This window comes from Cetorhinus maximus, chromosome 1 (genome assembly GCF_964194155.1).
Source record: "Cetorhinus maximus chromosome 1, sCetMax3.hap1.1, whole genome shotgun sequence".
NCBI lineage: Eukaryota > Metazoa > Chordata > Chondrichthyes > Lamniformes > Cetorhinidae > Cetorhinus > Cetorhinus maximus.
The window spans coordinates 131,233,670-131,255,927 of NC_135879.1; the positions used below are offsets into that span (position 1 = coordinate 131,233,670).

Here is a 22,258-nt window from a genome sequence, read left to right on the forward strand (position 1 = left end):
TTCAAAGAGCGCATGGGTGAACTGCAACAATTGTTTCTTCCTGTCTGGCACAAAAGTAAAATAGGAAAGGTGGCCAAACCATGGCTTACAAGGGAAATTAGACATAGTATTAGATCCAAGGAAGAGACATACAAATTGGCCAGAAAAAGCAACAGACCTGAGGATTGGGAGCAATTTAGAATTCAGTAAAAGAGGACCAAGGGATTGATTAAGAAGGGGAAAATAGAGTATGAGAGTAAGCTTGCGGGGAACATAAAAACTTTCTAAAAGTTTCTATAGGTATGTGAGGAGAAAAAGATTGAAGACAAATGTAGGTCCCTTACAGTCAGAAACAGGGGAATTTATAATGGGGAACAAAGAAATGGCTGACCAACTAAATACATACTTTGGTTCTGTCTTCACAAAGGAGGGCACAAATAACATACCAGAAATGTTGGGGAACACAGGGTTTGGTGAGAGGGAGGAACTGAAAGAAATCAGTATTATTAGGGAAAAGGTGCTGGAGAAATTGATGGCATTGAAGGCCGATAAATCCCCAGGGCCTGATAATCTACATCCCAGAGTACTTAACGAAGTGGCCCTAGAAATAGTGGATGCATTGGTGATCATCTTCCGAGATTCTATAGACTCTGGAACAGTTCCTACAGATTGGAGGGTAGCTAATGTAACCCCACTATTTAAAAAGGGAGTTAGAGGGAATGCAGGGAATTATAGACCAGTCAGCCTGATGCCGGTAGCGGGGAAAATTTTATAGTCCATTGTAAAACATTTAATAGCTGAGCACTTGGAAAACAGTGGCAGAATCGGACAGAGTCAGCATGGATTTACGAAAGGGAAATCATGATTGATAAGTCTACTGGAATTTTTTGAAAATGTAACTAGTAGAATTGATGAGGAGGAGCCAGTGGATGTGGTTTATTTGGACTTTCAGAAGGCTTTTGACAAAGTCCCACAGAAGAAATTAGCGTGTAAAATTAAAGTGCATGGGATTGGGGGAAGTGTATTGAGATGGATAGAAAACTGGTTGGCAGACAGGGAACAATGCATAGGAATAAATGGGTCTTTTTCCGAATGGCAGGCAGTGACTAGTGGGTACCGCAGGGATCGGTGCTGGGACGCCAGCTATTCACAATATATATTAATGATTTAGATGAGGGAACTAAATCTAATATCTCCAAATTTGCAGATGACACAAAGCTGGGTGGGAGAGTGAGCTATGAGGAGGATGCAGAGATGCTTCAGTGTGATTTGGACAAGCTGAGTGAGTGGGCAAATGCAGTATAATGTGGAGAAATGTGAGGTAGCAAAAACTTTGGTAGCAAAAACAGGAAGGCAGATTATCTGAATGGCTATAAATTGAGAGAGAGGGGAATGTGCAACGAGACCAGGGTGTCCTCGTACACCAGTCGCTGAAGGTAAGCATGCAGGTGCAGCAGGCGGTAAAGAAGGCAAATGGTGTGTTGGCCTTCATAGCAAGAGGATTAGAGTACAGGAGCAGGGATGTCTTGCTGCAATTATGCAAGGCCTTGGTGAGATCACACTTGGAATATTGTGTGCAGTTTTGGTCTCCTTATCTGAGGAAGGGTGTTCTTGCTATCGAGGGAGTCCAGCGAAGGTTTACCAGACTGATTCCTGGGATGGCGGGACTGACATATGAGGAGAGATTGAGTCAGTTAGGATTATATTCACTGGAGTTCAGAAGAATGAGGGGGGATCTCATAGAAACCTATAAAATTCTAACAGGATAAGACAGGGTAGATGGCAGGAAAGATGTTCCTGATGGTGGGGGCGTCCAGAACCAGGGGTCACAGTCTGAGGATACGGGGTAGACCATTCAGGACTGAGATGAGGAGAAATTTCTTCACCCAGAGAGTGGTGAGCTTGTGAAATTCACTACCACAGGAAGTAAATGAGGCCAAAACATTCTATGTTTTCAAGAAGGATTTAGATATAGCTCTTGGGGCGAAAGGAATCAAAGGATATGGGGAGAAAGCAGGCTATTGAGGGGATGGATCAGCCATGATCATAATGAATGGCGGAGCAGGCTCGAAGGGCCGAAAGGCCTACTCCTGCTCTTATTTTCTATGCCCCAAAGACATACAAAGGATAGTATCAAACAGCATGACATTTCTGCTGTTCACAACATGCAAGGTACAGATCGTACCTAACCGACCCTTGCTTGCAAAGCTCAGAACATCGTGTCCGACATTAGATGTGATTCCACGATTGGATAATATTTGCTAAACAATCCTATGTGCTAAAAATTACGCTGACAACCAATTTAAGATTGTCAGTTGGACTCGCAGTGTGGTGCACGTGCCTGTCCTGGAAGCTACATATATTAATACACAGAACCCTGTTCTTTGCACAGAAAGAACATGTACACACATTGCACTTGTTTCAGCTGAACTAAATAAGCGATAGCCATTCGCTGGCTCATTCCTCGGGGCAATGCCTTGACCAATCAGAGTCAAGCTGCCTGTTTTAAAATTTCAAACAATGTTTGGCAGTTAATTGTCAGTCACCATCAGTGGTGCATTCTCCATGACACGCCTCTGCCAGAGTCCACTTGCCAACCAATCGGCACTCTCTTCTCATACAGTGGTGTTTCCCCTAACATTTGTATTCTTGTGATTGTCCTGATGACTTCAAGGTGAAAAGCTTTGACAAAATGCCTTTTATCAGTAATACTCAACATAATATATGGTCAAATCTAGCCCAGTCCCCCAAATTGGTTGAATACCGCAGCCCAAATTTAAGCAATGGGAGGTCTAGTCGAGTTCCACAGATTTGATCATGACAAGTCCAGACATTTTCTAGGGAAGTCCTCTATCTGCCACTGATGCATACATAGTCAATGTCGTTCATGGTGCTACCTGGAGATCTCCATGTCTTTTTATGGATGTCCTTGTGCCTGAAGAAGGTATGCCTAATGCTGAGCCCATTACTGTTGCAGATGGCCAACAGACACTCATCGTTTGCTTGCTGACTCATGGTGTCAACTTAACTCAATGCTGAAAGCGGAGGTAGGGAAATCCAAGTCCCAACAAACTCCGGACTTAAGGCGGGGGGGGGCTGCACGGGTGCAATTCAGTAGCTCTGCAATTTTGAAGTCCTTAAGGCCCAGCACACCTGCACATAAAAAGCAAAAAAAGGTGCGAAAACCAAAGTCACGTGACTGGGGGTGAAGTGCCATGAAAGACAAGCGTCCCAGTTAGGGAACAGAGAGAATTCCCACAAAGCAAATGGGGCAGGGAGTGGTCCCAAAAGCAAGTCACAGGTAGGGGACAAAGACATAGGACAGGAACAGATCCCAGTTAAAATTAAGGAAAAAGAGATGAGCAGAGAAAAAGGTTCTAAACAGAAAATGGGCTTGGTGAAGAAGGCAGCCAAAGGTTGTTGCCACCATGCTGCAGGAGCAGTAGTGTTCTGCTCGGCATGGCCAAAGATCTGAAATTGTGCTTGTGAACTGGTGATTGGGTGTATACTCTGGAATCTCAGGCAATGGAATCTCGGAAGACAAGACTGAAACCCTGTGAGGTGGGCCATTGTTGATGCCATGTGAGCCTCGATATTGAAGAGGGTTCAAGAGACGCCCTGAAGATCCAAACGCAGTCGAAGGTTGGTGACTCCGTGCTGCGCGCCGCTGGGGCAAAAGTATCCCTTTGGAACAGTGGTGTTCTGCTCAGCACAGTCGAAGGTCTGAAATTGTGCTTATAAGCTGGTACTTGTGTATATATTCAGGAATCCAGGGGAACAAGGCTGAAACTCCACAAGGTGGGTCATCATTGAATCCATCAGAGTTGGAATGACTTGGCTCAATCTTCAAAGGTGAAGATTGAAATCACTCGTGTGACCATTTTTCAGCAAGATTGGTTGACTCAGTGTTATTGGCGTCTGGGTGGGTTGTTGAGAAATCCATGGAATCCGCTTTGGCTGTATCTATAATTTATTGTGCAGTGTGGTGTGCGCGACCATAGTTTGCCTGTACCTCATATACTCTAACATTCAAGGTTAATAAGATAGATACTGTAAATTGTTTATGTTTCTGACCTTGTACAGTAAAGTTTGGTTTTGTTTGTTCAAGACCCAGGAAATCTTGTGGCTTTATTCTATTAGCAAGCGTCTTGAATCTCAAACTTGGACTACATTAAATAAAACATTTGGTCCCGAACAAGACCCTACCAACAACTTGGGAGTTTGGGCAAGGATCATAATAGATTATACTGTTTAGTCCTTGCCGATTGCCGTCGAGCTTAGCATTGAAATCACTGATCAGTACCTTGATAACATAGCTGTGTGCCTCGTTCCGTATGTCCAGCAATTGACGGTAGATGCCATCTTTCTCCTCTGTGTCTGCCTCTGTTGGTGCATCAAACTTTCATGACACTGACTTTGGCATGCCTTGTGTTGAATCTGGCGGTGATGATGCAATAATTTGCTGGCTTCCACCCAACTAATGATTGTGCTGAGCATCTCTTCAGTGTGAGCCAACTCAATGGACATGGTGTTCTTCTTGCCCAGAGTACAGAACCGTCATGTCCTCACTGCTGATTCATCCTTGACCCATCCACTAAATCACACTGATGCCTAAGATGTCGAATCAATAAGTTCTCATTTCTCGCAACATCAGGGACACCTTCCCACATTTGGAGTGTTTGGACATTCCAAGTGCCAATTCTAGTGATGGTTTTAGTGTTGAAGATGGCCCACTGGCAGCAGTAGAATTGCATTCAACCACAATCTACAACTTCATTACCCGGCACATCTCTCACCCTAACATTACCATCAAACCAGGGGTACCATCAAACCAGGGGATCAACTCTGGTTCAATAAGCAGTGGAGGAAAGCATGTCAAGAGCAGTAGCAAGCATACCTAAAAATGAAGTGCCAACTGGTGAAGCTACAACACAGGACTACATGCATGCCAAACAAGGGAGGTGGCTTGCAACAAATAGAGCTAAGCAACCAACGGATCAGACAAAAATTCTGCAGTCCTTCCTCAACTAGTCATGACAATTAAACAAGTAATCGGCAGAGGCAGCTCCACAAATATCCTCATCCTCAATGGAGGGGCCCAGCACATCAGTGCAAAATACAAGCCTGAAGCATTTGCAACCATCTTCAGCCAGAAGTGTCGAGCCAATGATCCATCTTCGCCTCCTCCCTAGGTTCCCAGCATCACAGATGCCAGTCTTCAGCCAATTCATTTTGCTCTACGTGATATCAAGAAAAGGCTAAAGACACCAGATACTCAAAGACTATGGGCCCTGACAACATTCCAGCAGTAGTACTGGAGACATGTGCTCCAGAACTAGCCATACCCCTAGCCAAGCTGTTCCAGTGCAGCCACAACACTGGCATCTACCTGGAAATGTAGAAAATCGCCACGTCAGGTCCACAAAAAGCAGGGCAAATCCATACCAGCCCCATCAGTCTATTCTCGATCATTAGCAAAGTGATGGAAGGGTCGACAGAAGTGCTGAGTGGATGATGCATCTTGGCCTCCTCCTGAGGTCCTCACTACCACAGATAACATTCTTCAGCTAATTCAATTTTTTCCATGTGATATCAAGATAGCACTGGATCCAGAATAGGATATGGGTCCTGACAACATTCCAGAAGCACTGAAGACTTGTGCTTCAGAACTAGCTACACTCTGAAGTCAAGCGGTTCCAGTAAAGCTACAATACCAGCACCTACCCGGCAAAGTGAAAAATTGCCCAACTATGTCCTGTTAACAAAAAGCAGGACAAGTCCAATCCAGCCAATTAACAGCCCATCAGTCCACTTTCAATCATCAGCAAAGTGATGGAAGATGTCATCAACAGCACTATCAAACAGCACTTAAACAGCAATACTCTGCTCATTGATGTTCAGTTTGGGTTCTGCCAGTGCCACTCAGGTCCAGGCCTCATTGCAGTCTTGATCCAAACATGGGCAAAAGAGCTGGAATCAAGAAGAGAGGTGACAGTGACTGCCCTTGACATCAAAACAGCATATGACTGCGTGTGGCATCAAGGAGCCCAGGAAAATTGAAGTAAATGGTAATCAGAGGGAAAGCTTTCCATTGGTTGGAGTCATGCCCAACAGAGAAAGATGGTTGCGGTTGTTGGAGGCCAATCAGCTCAACCTTAGGACATTGCTGTAGGAGTTCTTCAGGACGGTGTTCTAGGCACAACTATTTACCACTGCTTCATCAATGATCTTCCCTCCATTATAAGGTCAGAAGTGGGGATGTTTGCTGATGATTGCACAATATTCTGCACCATTCATGACTCCTCAGATACTGAAGCAGCCCGTGTCCATATGCTGAAAGACCTGATCAACATTCAGTCTTGAGCTGATAAGTGGCAAGTGCCATTCGCACTGCACAAGTAACATGCAATGATCAATCCCCAACAAGATAGAATGTAACCATCTCGCCTTGATGCTCAACAGCATTACTAACACTGAATTTCACACCAACATCCTGGGGGTTACCATTGGCCAGAAACTGAACTGGACTAGCCATATAAAGAACACCACCACAGCTATTGTTAGAGGCCAATAGACTATTCCCAGCAGTGTTTTCTGCCCCTTGCTATTTCTTCATTCCATCCAAATTGATTCTACATGTTCATCGCTTGAGCTAAGCTCCTTTCTCTCTATCGTCTTTATCCCATCCTTTCTAACCAGGATTATCACTTCTCCTTTCCTATTTGCCTACCTCTTCTCAAAGTCAAATATTCTGGAATATGCAATTCCTAACCTTGGTCGCTCTGCAACCACGTCTCCATAATAGCTGTTACATTGAACTAATTGATTTCTACCTTTGTTATTAATTCATCTACTTTGTGCAAAGCATATATTGCATTCAGCTTTTGTGCCTTTAGCTTTAATTTATTTCTATTTTTCCCCTGACATCACCTGAGTTACCTATGTCCCATTACTTTAGGTAAGCTCTATGTCCCTTCCTGGCACACTCTGCTTATTTCTACTTGCATCTCTGCTCTGCTCTATTGCCTTGACATTTCTCGCTGTTTTTGAATTGACCCTTTTCTGAATCCTCTCACCACAACCCCACCTCGTGAGTTTAAAGCCCTATCTACTGTCCTAGTTATTCAATTCAACAGAACAATGGTCCCATTCCAGTTTAAGAGAAGACCACACCAACCAGTTTTCTCTTTACCCAGTACTGGTGCCAGTGCCCCATGAAATGAAATCCATGACTCGCACACCACTTTATCAGCCACACAGTTAACCTTCTCATCTATTCATCCCTATGCCAATTTGCACATAGCTCAGCTAACAATCCAGAGATTATTACTCATGAAGTTCTGTATTTAATTGCAACCCTAGTTTCTCAAACTCTCTCAGATGATTATTCCTAGTCCAACCTATGTGATGGGTCCTACGTGGACCACAACAACTTGATCTTTCACCTCCACTCCAAATTTGTTCTTAACCCCAGCAGGTAACATGGTCTTCAGAATTCCTGGTCACGCTGGGGACAACAGTATCCACACACCAACCCCGACCACCCCCAGGCAAGAATGTACCCTACCACGACCACATTCTTATTCGGTCTTTAGGAGGCCACTTAAATGGCCTTTTGTACCACAGCACCATGGTTAATTTGCTCATTAACCCTGCAAACCTTGTCCTCATAATGAGGTTCTTACTGCTTGGGTGGAGAAGGGCAAAGGCCAGGGTGGGTCACTTTTTAAAAAATTCTTTCATGGGATGGACGTCGCTGGCAAGGCCAGCATTTGTTGTCCATCCCTAGTTGCCCTTGAACCGAGTAGCTTGCTAGGCTACTTCAGAGGGCTGTTAGGAGTCAACCACATTGCTCAAGGTCTGGAATCACATGTAGGCCAGGCCGGAAAAGGATAGAAGGTTTCCCTCCTTAAATGGCATTAGTGAAGCAGATGGGTTTTTTACGACAATTGATGATAGTTGCCATGGTCACCATTACTGAGAACAGCTTTCAATTCCAGATTTACTGATTGAATTTAAACTCCACCAGCTGCTGTGGGATTTGAACCCATGTTCCCAGAGCATTAGTTTGGGTTTCTGGATTACTAGTCCAGTGACATTACCGCCACACCACCAAGTCCCCTGTCACCATCTGTGATGGGGAATGCAGAAATCCGCTTATTGAAATAAACACAACTGTGAAACAAATAATGCAAGCTATGGTTGAACACTTAATTCTATGCTCACAGTGAAGGTGGAGCTGTTTCCTGTTTCAACAATCACTATTTACCTTAAGTTTGTCATGAGATGTATATGGAGCTTCTGGGGCATAGATTCTGAAGATATCAGCCAGGCAGCACGCCACAAGCAGACGAACATCTTTATTGGGGTTCCTGAGAAAGAATTCCGAAGCCAAATGCAAAGCCAATGGAAGGTATTGTTGTTTTTCATCTTCAGAGTCCTGGTCCATATCCATGAATGTTTTAACCACCATCTGTACAGTAACATTGAATACACTGTCAAGCTCACATTCCCAAATTAATTTTAAATTCTTTTCTACAAGGAATCATAAAAAGAAACGGAAAACAGACTGAATGCTGAAAGATTAAATGCACACAACTTAATCTTCAGAATATAATTTTAAATCTTTATATAGGAATGTATACAAGTAAAGAACAAATGAGATTACTCAGAAAAATCATTCTGATGGAATGTCTAATAGAATTTCTACATGTGTGAAGACCCAATCTCAATTGGACTTTTAGGACACTTTGTACTTTAAATACATAATAATCCATTACATGCCTTACCTGTATCAACAACAGCTTGCATTTATACAGCATCATTAACAAAATAAAATGCCCCAAGTTGCTTCACAGAGTCATTATATAACAAAATATGGCACAAAGCCGCATTAAGAGATGCTAAGGCAGATGACCAAAAGCTTAGTCAAAAAGGTAGGTTTTAATGAGTGTGATGCAGGGAGAAAGCAAAGGTAGAGAGGTGGAGAGGTTAAGGAAAGAAATTCCAAAGCACAGGACCCAAGCAGCTGAAGACATGACCACCAATGATGGAGCAATTAAATTTGGAGGTGGTCAAGAGGTCAAATTCGAGGAACACAGTTATCTTAGAGAGGTGTAAGGCTGCAATGAGGTTAGAGAGAGAAACCTGTTGCATAGTTATAATGGGGATATTAATTATCCCAATATAGATTGGAATAGCAGTAGTGTGAAAGGCAGAGAGGGAGGAGAGTTTCTGAAGTGAGATCATAGATTTTTTTTTACATCAATAGGTTTCCAGTCCAACGAGGAAGGAGGTAGTACCAGATCTGGTTCTTGGGAATGGCCGGGGGGGGGGCGGGGGGGGCGGTCAAATAGATCGTGTCGGCAAGGAAACTATCATTGTATCATAAAATTTAGGTTAGTTATGAAAAAGTACAAGGAGCAATCCAGAGTAAAAACTAATTGGGGTAGGGCCAACTTCAATGGGGTGAAAAAAAAATCTGGCTCAGACTGGCAGGCAAAACTGTAATTAAACAATGGGCTGCTGCCTTTAAAGAGGCAATAGTTAAGGTACAGCCAAGGTACATTGCCATGAGGGAAAAAGGTAGGTTAAACAAAGCAAAAGCTCTCTGGATGGCAACTGAGATAGAGATGAAGCAGAAAGAGCTGTAGATGACAGATATTGGGTTGATGTCACAAGTAACAACCTTGGAATCATAGATTCATTACAGCACAGGAGGCAGCCATTTGTCCCATCTTGTCTGTGCCTGAGCTCTGCTAAAGCAATTCATCTTGTGCCACTCCCCCACCTTTTCCCTGTAGCCCTGCATTTTTTTCCTCTTCAGATAATGATCCAATTATCTTCTGAAAGCTATGATTAATCTGCCTCCACCACACTCTTGGGCAATGAAGTCAAAATCCTAACCACTCTCTGCATAAAAGTTGTTCGTTGTGACACCACTGCTTTTGCCAAGCACCTTATATCAGTGTCCTCTTGTTCTCTATCCTTCTAACAGTAACAGGTTCTCATCTACTCTGTCCAAACCTCTCATGATTTTGAATACCTCTAACAAATCTCTCAATCTTTTATTCTCTAAGGAGAACAGCCCCAACTTCTCCAACCAATAAAGTTCCTCATCCTTGGACCAATTCTCATTAATCTTTTCTGCACATTCTCTAATGCCTTCGCATCCTTGCTAAAGTGTGGTACCCAGAACTGGACTCAATATTCCAGTAGAACCAGGGTTTTATTCCATGAGCTCCAACTGTGTTCACAAAGTTATTGTGCGGCACTTCATCAACTGCCTTTTAGAAGTCCAAGGACATCACGCCAACTGCATTACCCTCATCAACTCTTTTTGCTACCTCATCAAAAAACTCAAGTTAGTGAAACATGATTTGTTCTTAACAAATCCACGCTGGCTTTCCTTAATTAACCCATATTGGCCAAGTGACTATTAATGTTGTTCCAAATTATCATGTTTAAAAACTTTTCACCACCGAGTTGAACCGATGGGTCTTGGGCTTATCCTTATTTTGAACAAGGGCGCAAACATCTGCAATTCTCCAGTTCTCTGACACCACCCCTCTATCTCAGGAGGATTCGAAAATTATGGGCAGTGTTTCCACAATTTCCATCTTTACCTCTCTCAGTATTCATCTTATCAACTTTACAGCCAGTCTCTCTAATGCTACCTCCTTATCAATTTCAAACCCATCCAGTCACTCAACTATCTATTCCATCATGACTTGGGCAGCATCTTCTTGGTAGAGACAGATGCAAAGGACTCATTTAGTGCCCCAGCCATGCCCCCCTGCCTCCATGGAAAAGTCCCATTTTGGGTACATAATCAGCCCTACTCCTTTTACCACCCTTTTTTCTATTTATAGGCATATAAGAGACTTGGATCCCCTTTTATGTTAACCGCCAGTATCTTCTCATACTCCCTCCTGGCTTCTCTGATCTATACTGAACCCAGTTCTCAATTGTATCATCTTCCTTTCTGTCATATGCACCATTTATCTGCTTCATCTTACTTATACCTCTTGACATCCAGGGAGCTCTGGGTTTATTTGCTCTACCTTTCCCCCTCATGGCAGCGTACCTTGGCTATATCTAACAACCCCCTCTTTAAAGGCAGCCTCTTGTTCAATTGCAGTTGCTTGCCAATCCTTGGCTGAGATCTTCCAGTCTCCAATCGTCGGAGGCCGGACTTACAACCCAAGATGTGCTTCAGGATCTGGTTGCTAGTTTTCTTTCTAGTTCGCTAAATTCAGACTGCACAAGCACATCCTTCTTTCTACCTATGTCATTGGCATTGATATGGATCACAGTCCTGGTCTATTAACCATCCTCCTGAAGAGGGGCGGTTTCCCTTTGTCACAGTCATAAGGGATGCTATTGGCAACTTTGATGAGAGCCACTTCAGGACTGTGGCAGGGGTAGAAACTTAATTAGAGGGATTCAAACTTGGAGTTCTAGGAAAAATGGGCATGAATTTTGGAGGCAACGGCACCCTCATCAACTTTGGAGAGGAAATGTAGGTTGGAGGTAGAGTGGTAGTTCACAAAAATGGAGGAGTCAAGGGTAGACATTTTGAGGAGCGGAGTTGATGATGGCAGTTTTGAAGGGGCGGGGAACAGAATCTGAGGTGAGAGCTAAATTGTAAACTAGGAACAGAAGAATAGGAAAGAAAGCTTGCATTTATAGAGTAACTTTCATGACCACCAGATGCCCTAAGGCACTTCAGAGCCAATGAAGTACTACTTTAAAATGTAATCACTCTTGTAATGCAGGAAGCTTGGCAGCCAATTTGCACACAGCAAGCTCCCACAGCAATATGATAATCAGATTATTTTTTGATGGTTATCAAGGGGTAAATATTGGCAAGAACACCAGGGGTCCATCCTTGATCTCCTTTTGACTAGGTTTAGTTGCTGTAATAGCATAGGCATTGTTATGAGATTCTTCTACCTCTATTTTTTTTAAATGATAAAATTAACTCACATTTAAACTATATTTCACTTCAAATGGTGAGGTCCACAAGTCACAACAATTAGATATTAACTCTTCTTTTGCAAAGGAAGTAGAAATAACCATTGAAATAACCTAGAATTCCCAGCTATGTTACAAAATAGTGTCACACCTTGAAAAGAATTGACAATTTCCCACAGTTAATAAAAAAACAAATGGGGGTTGAGAGGAATGGATTAAGTGGAATACTCATTGCATTAAATTCCAACAATGTATGTAGGGAGGATATTCTGCTTCACTAATCCTGCTACACACTGGAATTCCACACACCCAGCCAGTCTTGTTCTGGCGAAGAATTCAAATTTTTGAGAGTGGGATGAGTTGCAGGATTTCCCAACATATGCTTTCAGCATTGAGACAGATGCATTGACACAGAAAATCTATTATCTCTCAAAGACAGGAACCAATTAACAAGAACTTTCATCCCTCACTGGTTTGTCCATAACACAAATTCTTGATGGCATTGAAAATCTTGGTTGCTGACCAATCACAGAATCATTCAATTGCAGAAGGAAGCCATTCAGCCCATCATGTCTGCACCGGCTCTCCAAATGTGCATTATGACTCAGTGCCATTCTCCTGCCTTTTCCCTGTAACCCTGCATATTGTTTCTATTTAAGTAATTATCTAATGCCCTCTTGAATGCCTTGATTGAACCTGCCTCCACCACACTTCCAGGTAGTGCATTCCAAACCTGAACCACTCGCTGTGCGAAAACGCTTTTTCTCACATCACATTTGCTTCTTTTGCAAACCACTTTAAATCTGTGCGCCCTCGTTCTCGATCGTTGTATGAATGGGGAATCCTGGGACATTTGCACTCAGCGTTACAATCTCGCTGGGTCAAAATCCTGGAACCCCCCCGCCAACAGCACTGTGGGTGTACCTGCACCATATGGACTGCAGCTCACCACCACTTTCTCAAGGGCAATTAAGGATGGACAATAAATGCTGGCCTAGCCAGTGACACCCACATCCCGTAAATGAATAAAAAAAAGCATTGAATTAAGCTAAAATAAAATCAATCTAAATGCACATTAAAATCCAACATTTTATTTAAAACAATGCCACTTATGTTGATCTTAAGGGCACAATTTTATTCAACACAGGTCACAAATTACACTGAAGTGATAACTATCTTTGTTATGGATTACATTCTGACAAGTATGAAGCTTGACAGCATCCTTGTTGAGGCATTCTCTATGTTTACTTTCAGAACCAATAATTTTTACTTTATGGTTGTTCTGTGCTGCATGCTCAGGCAAGGTTAATTCACCTTTTTGAATGCTACTCTCCTATGCTTTTCATGTCTTATTCCTTGACCTACCTCAGTGTTTCATAAACTGGATGGTAATGTGTATATATTTTTTCAAACAATGATGCATTATCACCTAACCAATCATTTTTTTAGATTTTTGGTTAGGGTCAGAAATATGCAAAGTTGGGGTTTCCTAAAAGCTCAAGCAGTATATTGGGATAGTCGTGTACAAACCTGCCCATATTTAAATGCTTTAATAGCAATTTTTCTTTGGAGTCCAACTTACATGCAGTTGCTGATCAATAAATGTATAATTACTGGCCAACTTCAGTTTAATTTTGAGGTCCAAAATTCAGCAAAGTTTCAAGAAGTATTAAATCAAGTCTTGACTAATTAGCAAACAAATATGGCAGTTCCGTCCTGCAAATTCTGTGAAACTTCCCTCCCACTTGGGAGTTGGCAATTTGGCTCACAATCATTTGTTTAATGTCTCTCTTTTCCATCCCCAGTAATCAGCCTTCCTGAATAAATATGGTTTAGCTCTGAATTAAAGCTATTTGTCCATACTGCTAGCCTGGATCATTCTGTACTTTCAAAAATTGATTTGCAGTAACATGGAAATATTATCAAAGGAATCAAGCTTAACCCTTCAGAACCAATGAATGGCAGTTGAATGAGGAGTGAGGACCATATATTTCATGTCCACCAACATATAAGAATTGTAACAATTTACTCATTGTACATTTTACTTATACCAATGCAAGCAGTCCTTACAGGTTAACACAAATACATTGCATTCAGCAGCATAGAGCAGTGTCCAAGCATTATGTTGGTATGCTGCATCAGATGAATCCACTATTGCCATTCAGAATGGAGATTCTGCCAGAGCACATGGTGACTGCATGTGAACCCAAGGTGTGACCCTGTTTTGTATCCTCTTCTTACAATGGATAGTTCACCATATATAATTGCATTTTTAAAAATTTCAGTTTGGCTGCACCAAGAGTATATCTTTTCTCCCTTTCCTTTGTCGTTTCTTTTTTCAATTTCCTCTGTTTCTATGAAATTCTCCTGCACCTACGCCACCAAAATTTGCACATTCCCTTATCCTTTTTATATCCCTGCAACATTGCACTAATGATTTTTAATATCACCTATTAGTCTTTATACAGCAGCAGGCAGTTTTAAATAATACAATTTCATATGGAAATCCATTTTGGGCATATTGCTGGTACATTAAAAGGTTACATATAAATGAATACCACCAATAAAAGAAAATTATCCGATCACAGAAATCTAACCATAATTCTAAAAATTTTAATGAATTTGAAAGTTTTAATACATAATCAGTCAGTGAGTCCCGCTGCAAATGCATATCCTCATCAAACTCCTGTCAAAAGTTCTTGCAGAGAAGGGCACAAGCGAAGTTCAGGAACTGATTTGTCCTGCACCTGAGAGATTGTTTTCCCTGAATGCATCCAACAGTGATACAGAGACAAGGGGGTGATTCTCATTGTTCATGACACTCTTTACTTTCATCAAAATTCTTCAAAAGCGAATTTCGTAAAGATCTGCTCATCAAATACCCTTCCTGCTTCATTCAATAATCTCTGCACTCTTAAAGAATCAGCTTCAGACAATAGTACCAGGCAAGACATCTAAAAAGACATTTTCTGTTTGGGAATTAGAGCTAGAAATTACAGATGGGGCTGTAAAGAGCAAGGCTTCAGTGGGCAGAGCGGGGCTGTAAAGAGCAAGACTTCATTGAGCAGAGCGGGACTTAAATTTAAGGAAATAGACTTTTTAATTAAAAGCAAACAAGAAGAATGGCAAGGGAGCTCAGTCCCATGTGTTGTACAGCCTGCTGCATGCGGGAATTCTTAGACACTCCATGCAGTCTGGATGACCACATGTGCAGGAAGTACCATCGGCTTGACCAGATCGAGCAACGGGTTTCGGAGCTTGAGCGTCAGCTGGAGACACAGCGGTGCACTCGTGAGGCTGAGGGTTATGTATGTGGATAGCACGTTTTTAGATGTGGTCACTCTGCAGCTTAAGGAAGTGCAGTCAGAGAGGGAATGGGTGACCACCAGTCAGAAGAAGGGAGGCAGGTAGGTAGTCAGGAAAGCCCCAGAATGCATCCCACTCAAGAACCGTTTCTCTGTGTTGGAAAACAGTGAGGGTGAAGGCTCCTCTGGAGAGTGCAGCCAGAGCCGAGTTCATGGCACTGTGGGTGCCTCAGCTGCGCAAGGGGGAGGAGTTAGAGTGCAAGAGCAACAGTGGTAGGAGACTCAATAGTGAAGGATGCAGACAGGCACTTTTGCAGCCGTAGACGTGACTCCAGGATGGTGTGTTGCCTCCCTGGTGCCAGGGTCAAAAATGTCAAAATGGCTGCAGGGCATTCTAAAGGAGGGGGGCGAACAGTCAGAGGTCGTGGTGCACATTGGTACCAATGACAAAGGCAGAAAGAGGGATGAGGTCCTGTAACAAGAATTTAGGGAGCTAGGTAATAAATTAAAAAGCAGGACCTCAAAGGTTGTAATCTCTGGGTTACTCCCTGTGCCACAAGCTAGTGAGTATAGGAATAGGGGTATGGATAGAGAGGATGAATGCGTGGCTGAAGAGATGGTGCAGGCGGGAGGGCTTTAGTTTCCTGGATCACTGGGTCCATTTCAGGCGAAGGTGGGACCTGTACAATTCGGGCGGGTTGCACTTGAACCAGAATGGGACCAACATCCTTGTGGGGAGGTTTGCTAGAGCTGTTGGTTGGAGTTTAAACTAATTTGGCAGGGCGATAGGATACAGAGTGGAGGTATAGTAGGGGGTGATGCACAGCCAAATATAGAAGAGAAACTAAGTCAGTCTGGAAGGCAGAGCCAATATAGACCTGTTAAGACACAAGGGAATAATGCAAGGCTGGGTTGCATCTATTTTAACGCAAGGAGTCTTGCGAGTAGGGCAGATGAATTGAGGGTGTTGATTAACACAAGGGAATATGATATTGTTGTTATCACAGAGACATGGTTGAGGGAAGGGCAGGACTGGCAGCTCAATGCTCCAGGGTATCGAATCCTCAGGCATGACTGGGGGGGACGGTGTGTAAAAGAGGAGGTTGCATTGCACTGTTGAACAAGGAGTCAATTACCACAGTAAAGAGGGATGGTGTCTTAGAAGGTTCCTCAAATAAGGCCATATGGGTAGAACTTAAAAACAAAAAAGAGGCAATCGCTTTGCTGGGAGTGTACTATTGGCCTTCAAAGTCAGGGAGAGATAGAGAAGCAGATATGTAACCAAATTTCAGAGAACTATAATAGGGTAATAATAGTAGGGGATTTCAACTTCCCCAATATTAACTGGGATAGTCTTAGTGTGAAAGGCTTGGAGGGGGCTGAATTCTCTGAATGTGCATTCAGGAGAGCTTTCTGAGCCAGCACGTAGAAAATCCGACAAGAGAAGGGGCGGTACTGGACCTAATCTTAGGGACTGGAAGCCGGACAAGTGGTAGAAGTGTCAGTGGGGGAGCATTTTGGGGATAGTGATCATAACTCTAAGATTTAAGGTAGTTATGGAAAAGAACAAAGATGGACCAGAAATAAAGATCTTGAACTTGGGGGAAGACCAATTTCAATATGATAAGACAGGATCTAGCCAAAGTGGGGCTGGAGGTTGTAGGTGAGGTTCTAATGGTTACTTTTCATTTGCGTTCACTATGGAGAAGGACAATGTGGATGTAGAAATCAGGGAGGGGGATTGTGATATACTTGAACAAATTAGTATTGAAAGGGAGGTGGTATTTGCGGTTTTAGCAGGCTTAAAAGTGGATAAATCTCCAGGCCCAGATGAAATGTATCCCAGGCTGCTATGTGAGGCAAGGGAGGAGATTGCAGGGGCTCTGACACTAATCTTCAAATCCTCTCTGGCTACAGGAGGGGTGCCAGAGGACTGGAAGACAGCCTGGAAGGACTGGTAACATTATTCAACAAGGGTAGTAGGGATAAACCAGGTAATTACAGGCCAGTGAGTCCAAAATTAGTAGTAGGGAAACTACTGGAAAAAAATTCTGAGGAACAGGATTAAATTAAATTGGAGATGCAGGGATTAATCAGGGACAGTCAGCATGGCTTCGTGAGGGGCAGATCGTGTCTAACAAATTTGACTGAATTTTTTGCCCAAGTGACCAGTTGTGTAGATGAGAGTAGTATAGTTGATGTAGTCTACATAGATTTCAGTAAGGCTTTTGACAAGGTCCTGCATGGGAAAATAGTCAAGAAGCTAAGAGCCCATGGGATCCTGGGCAATTTGGCAAATTGGATCCAAAATTGGCTTAGTGGCAGGAGGCAGAGAGTGATGGTCGAAGGTTGTTTTTGCGATTTGAAGCCTGTGATGAGTGGTATACCGTAAGGATCGGTGCAGGGACCCTTGCTGTTTGTAGTGTACATAAATGATTTAGATGGGAATATAAGAGGTATGATCAATAAGTTTGCAGGTAACATGAAAATTGGTGGTATTGTAAACAGAGAAGAGGAAAGCCTTAGATTACAGGACAATATAGATGGGCTGGTAAGATGAGCAGAGCAGTGGTAAATGGAATTTAATCCTGAGAAGTGTGAGGTGATGCATTTTGGGAGGACTAACATAGCATGGGAATACACAATGAATGGTAGGACCCTAGGAAGTAAAGAGGATCAGAGAGACCTTGGTGGACATATTCATAGGTCCCTGAAGGCAGCAACACAGGTAGATAAGGTGGTTAAGAAGGTAATATTGCCTTTATTAGCCAAGGCACAGAATATAAGAGCAGGGAGGTTATGCTGGAGTTGTATAAAATGCTATTTAGGCCACAGCTGGAGTACTGTGTAGTTCTGGTCACCACACCATAGGAAGAATGTGATTGTGCTGGAGAGGTGCAGAGGAGATTCACCAGGATGTTGCCTGGGCTGGAGCATTTCAGCTATGAAGAGAGACTGGGTAGACCAGGGTTGTTTTCCTTAGAGCAGAGAAGGTTGAGGGGGGACCTGATAGGAGGTATATAAAATTATGAGGGGCATAGATAGGAAGAAATTTTTCCCCTTAGCAGAGGTGTCAATAACCAGGGGGGCATGGATTTAAGGTATGGGGCAGGAGGTTCAGAGGGGATTTGAGGAAAAACTTTTTCACCCAGAGGGTGGTTGGAATCTGGAATACAATGCCTGAGGGGGTGGTAGAGACAGGAACCCTCAACATTTAAGAAGTATTTAGATGAGCACTAGAAACGCCATAGCATGCAGGGCTACGGGCCAAGTGCTGGGAAATGGGATTAGAATTAGATAGGTGCTTGATGGCCAGCATGGACACGACGGTCCGTAGGGAATCTGTACTGTATAACTCTATGACTCAATGATAGCACTCAACTACAGCCATATGTGAAGGTTTGATGATTAGAGGATCTAATCGAAAGTATTTTACTTTTCTGAGGCAATATGTCTATGTCCCTTGGCTGCCACGTTACGACACTGTTCCCTCCAATTCAACAACTTATCTACTTTGATACCAAGATGCTTGTAGTTAGTAACTATTCCACATCATGAATCTTCACAGGAACAATGTTGTTAACTGTTTTTTCCTAAAATCTATAACTAGTTCTTACATCTTGTTTTCATTCAGTTTGAGTCTGGGCCACATGCTTTCTGTGGATTTACTCACTTGAATTGCTTCTCTACCACCCATTTGTTGACAGAAACATGAGATCCTTCTAATTCATGCAGTGAAGCCTGCTGCAGAATCTGATGTTCCTTAAATTCATCATTTTAAACCCAACTAAAAAATCTGTTCAATTCATTCACAACATCACAAGTATTATCTGAAGACAAAGGGGGTCATTTCTCCTTTTCTGTTAAGCCTGACATTTTAAGCACACACTTTCATGCATCTCTGGAATTATTTGTCTAACAATTAGACAGCGTGTCTCTACACGCTTCTTTCACATTGACTTTCCTTTCTCACCTTGATTTTTTATTGCGTCAAGTTTGTCTTGATCCCCTACACTGAATGCAATTCATCTTGCCTTCGTTATTATTTTCAAGTCCTTTGAAATCCAGGGTTTCTCATTTGGATACATCTTAAATCATTTGAGTTTGGTCATGAAGCTGCTCACAGAAGATAACAAACATTTATGATATCTATGCTCTTATTTACATCTTCATCCTCCATAAAAATATCCCAATTCGTGTTATCAAAGTACATTTTCTGATCTTGAATGGCCACATCATCCCAAATTTAATCACTTTCCCCTGACGGGTTTTTCTGTTTTACCTCAACTGCGATTGGTGCATCTATTGATTCCATACTCCGACCTTCTGATTCTTCCAAACTTACTACTGCAGGTCTTTGAGTCTTCAGTTTGAATAAAATGTTGCACAATTAAAACATCAAAACCCACCTTCTCTTTTTATCGATATTGACTGACCTGTGTATTTTGTTAACATACTAGTGTTATATTTTCAAGCCCTAGAATTATTTCATACACTAAGAACATATAAGAACCTAAGAAATAGAAACTAGGAGACCAATCGGCTCCTCGAGCCTGCTCTGCCATTCAATAAGATCATGGCTGGCCGTTTTGTGTTTTGATTTCCACATTCCCAACTAACTCCAATAACCTTTGATTCCCTTGCCTAACAGGAATTTATCTAGCTCTGCCTTAAAAATATTCAATGACCCCGCCTCCACCAACTTCTGAGGCAGGGAATCCTAAAGTCTCTCAACCCTCAGAGAAAGAATTTCTCCTCATCTCTGTCCTAAAAGGGCGACCCCTAATTAAACAGTGCCCCCTAGTTCTGGACTCACCCACAAGAGGAAACGTCCTTTCGACTTCCACTTTGTCAAGGCCATTCAGGATCTTGTGTACTTCAATCAAATCACCCCTCGCTCTTCGAAACTCCAGTGGAAACAAGCCCAGTCTGTCCAATCTTTTCTCATATGACAACCCACTCACTCCAGGTATCAATCCAGTAAACCTCATTTGAACCACCTCCATTGCATTTACATCCTTCCTTAAATAAAGGAGACCAAAACTGCACACCGTATTTGCGGTGCAGTCTCACCAATACCCTGTATAACTGAAGCATAACATCCTTACTTTTATGTTCAATCCTTCCCATAATAAAAGAAAGCACTCCATTAGCCTTCTTAATTACTTGCTGTCTAGTAACCAACTTTTGTTTGCATTAATACAGTCAGAAGTTCCTTTAAGGATATGACATTCATCAATGGTGTACCAATACAACAGTATCCCGTGCACATCACATGGACTACACATCAAGACCTGGTGATGCTATGCAGATTCACCATGAAATGGATTTTTTAAAATCACTAGTCATGTGAATCAGTTGCCCTGCTAACTGGCCAACCAGCCACATCTTCCTATTCAAGGAATGACCAAAGAAAGGAAAGGCAGAACAAATCTTAAACTGACCCTATAATGTACCATTATGATGTTTAAAGTCTGTGCATGACCTGTGAAGTTAAACCAAAACTCCTGTTAAAAAAAAGACTATGTAAAATTTAAGAAATTAACTTGCCCACCAATCTGAAATTGCTCAAATTGGCGATATTAGTCAAGAATTTTTGATATGCAGACTGGTTCAACAAAAAGTGAGAAGGGGCTGGGGGCAGTGGGTGGAGAGCAGGCAGAACTGGGAAGGAGAGGAAAGTTGGGTGTGGGGGGTAATGCGCAGGAGTTGGTAGGGGCGATACCAGGAAAGAGGGCGAAGGGGTGGGCCGACCGGACCTGACTAGCCATTTACTGAGCCCAAATTAAATATTGGCTAGTGATCTCAGTAAACTTGAAGGAGTTGATGGTCATTAGATGGCCTATTTTTAAAAAAAAACTTTTATTACCATTGTACTTGTGAGAAATTATTTGTAAAACTTTGAAAAAGTTGCTGATAATCAAATGCTCTTTATTAATATGTATATTTATTAATATGGATATGTAACATACATGTATGCTTGAGTGTCAGTGAAGAATTGCAGCATAGAAATCCATAAATGTGCTTCTGTCTTGTTTTCATTATTATTGGCATTTGAGTAACAGCATCACGGTTCTTAATTGTGTTATTGACTAAATTTAAAAATTAGCTCTCCTTGAACGTTGCCAATCCCACTTCTGGGTGATGGAGGTCACAGGTTTGGAATGTGCTATCAAATAAGCCTTGGAGTGTTGCTGTATCTTGTAGATGCTACATACTGCTGCCACTTTGTGCCTGTGGTGGAGGGAGTGAATGTTTAAAGCAGTTAATGGGGTGCAAATCAAGTAGGCTACTTGTGTCCTAGATGGTGTTGAGCTTCCTGAGTGTTGGTGAAGCTGCACTCACACAGGCAAGAGTACTCCATCACACTCCTGACTTGTGCCTTGTAGATGATGGACAGGCTTTCAGGAGAGACAAAGTGAGTTATTCATTACAGAATACCCAGCCTCTGACCTGCTCTTGTCGCCATCGTACTTCTACATCTGAAATAAAACCATAGTGTTACTCAGCAGGTCAGGCAACATCTATGGCGAGAGAAACAGTTAACGTTTTGAGTCAAATATGACTTTCTCTCGCCACAGATGCCGCTAAACCTGAATATTTCCAGCACTTCATTTTTATTTCAGATTTCCAGCATCCACAGTATTTTGCTTTTATTTAAATGGCTGGTCCAGTTAAGTATCTGGTCAATGGTAACCCCCAAACGTTGATGGTGGGGGGAAATTCAGAGACCGTAATGCCATTCAATGTCATGGGGAGATAGTTAGATTCTTTGTTGTAAATGGTCTTTGCTTGGCACTTGTACTTAACAGCCCAGGCTTGAATATTGTTGCGGTCTTGCTGCATTTGGACATGGGCTGCTTCAGGATCTGAGGACTTGTGCATGGTACTGAATAATGTGCAGTTATAGATGATCATCCCCAAATCTGAGCTTACAATGCGGTAAAATGGAGGGAAGGTCAATGGTTAAACAGCTGAAGATGGTTGGGCCTGAGACA

The 22,258-nt window shown here is 42.4% G+C and overlaps 1 protein-coding gene and 1 long non-coding RNA gene across 7 annotated transcripts in view; one reads left to right on the top strand and one right to left on the bottom strand.

Moving 5' to 3' along the window:
* The window catches only part of LOC144683608 (uncharacterized), a 559,012-nt gene that overhangs the window by 374,153 nt on the left and 162,601 nt on the right, over window positions 1–22,258 (top strand). The window lies entirely within an intron of this gene.
* The window catches only part of pds5a (PDS5 cohesin associated factor A), a 244,986-nt gene that overhangs the window by 193,762 nt on the left and 28,966 nt on the right, over window positions 1–22,258 (bottom strand). For 5 of the 6 annotated variants that reach the window (XM_078546588.1, XM_078546568.1, XM_078546577.1 and 2 more), the window contains exon 3: window positions 8,249–8,452. The exons of the other annotated variant lie outside the window; for it this stretch is intronic. In XM_078546588.1, the coding sequence (XP_078402714.1) occupies window positions 8,249–8,452 (204 nt within the window). The remainder of the gene's footprint in view (window positions 1–8,248; window positions 8,453–22,258) is intronic. 6 annotated transcript variants of the gene reach the window in all.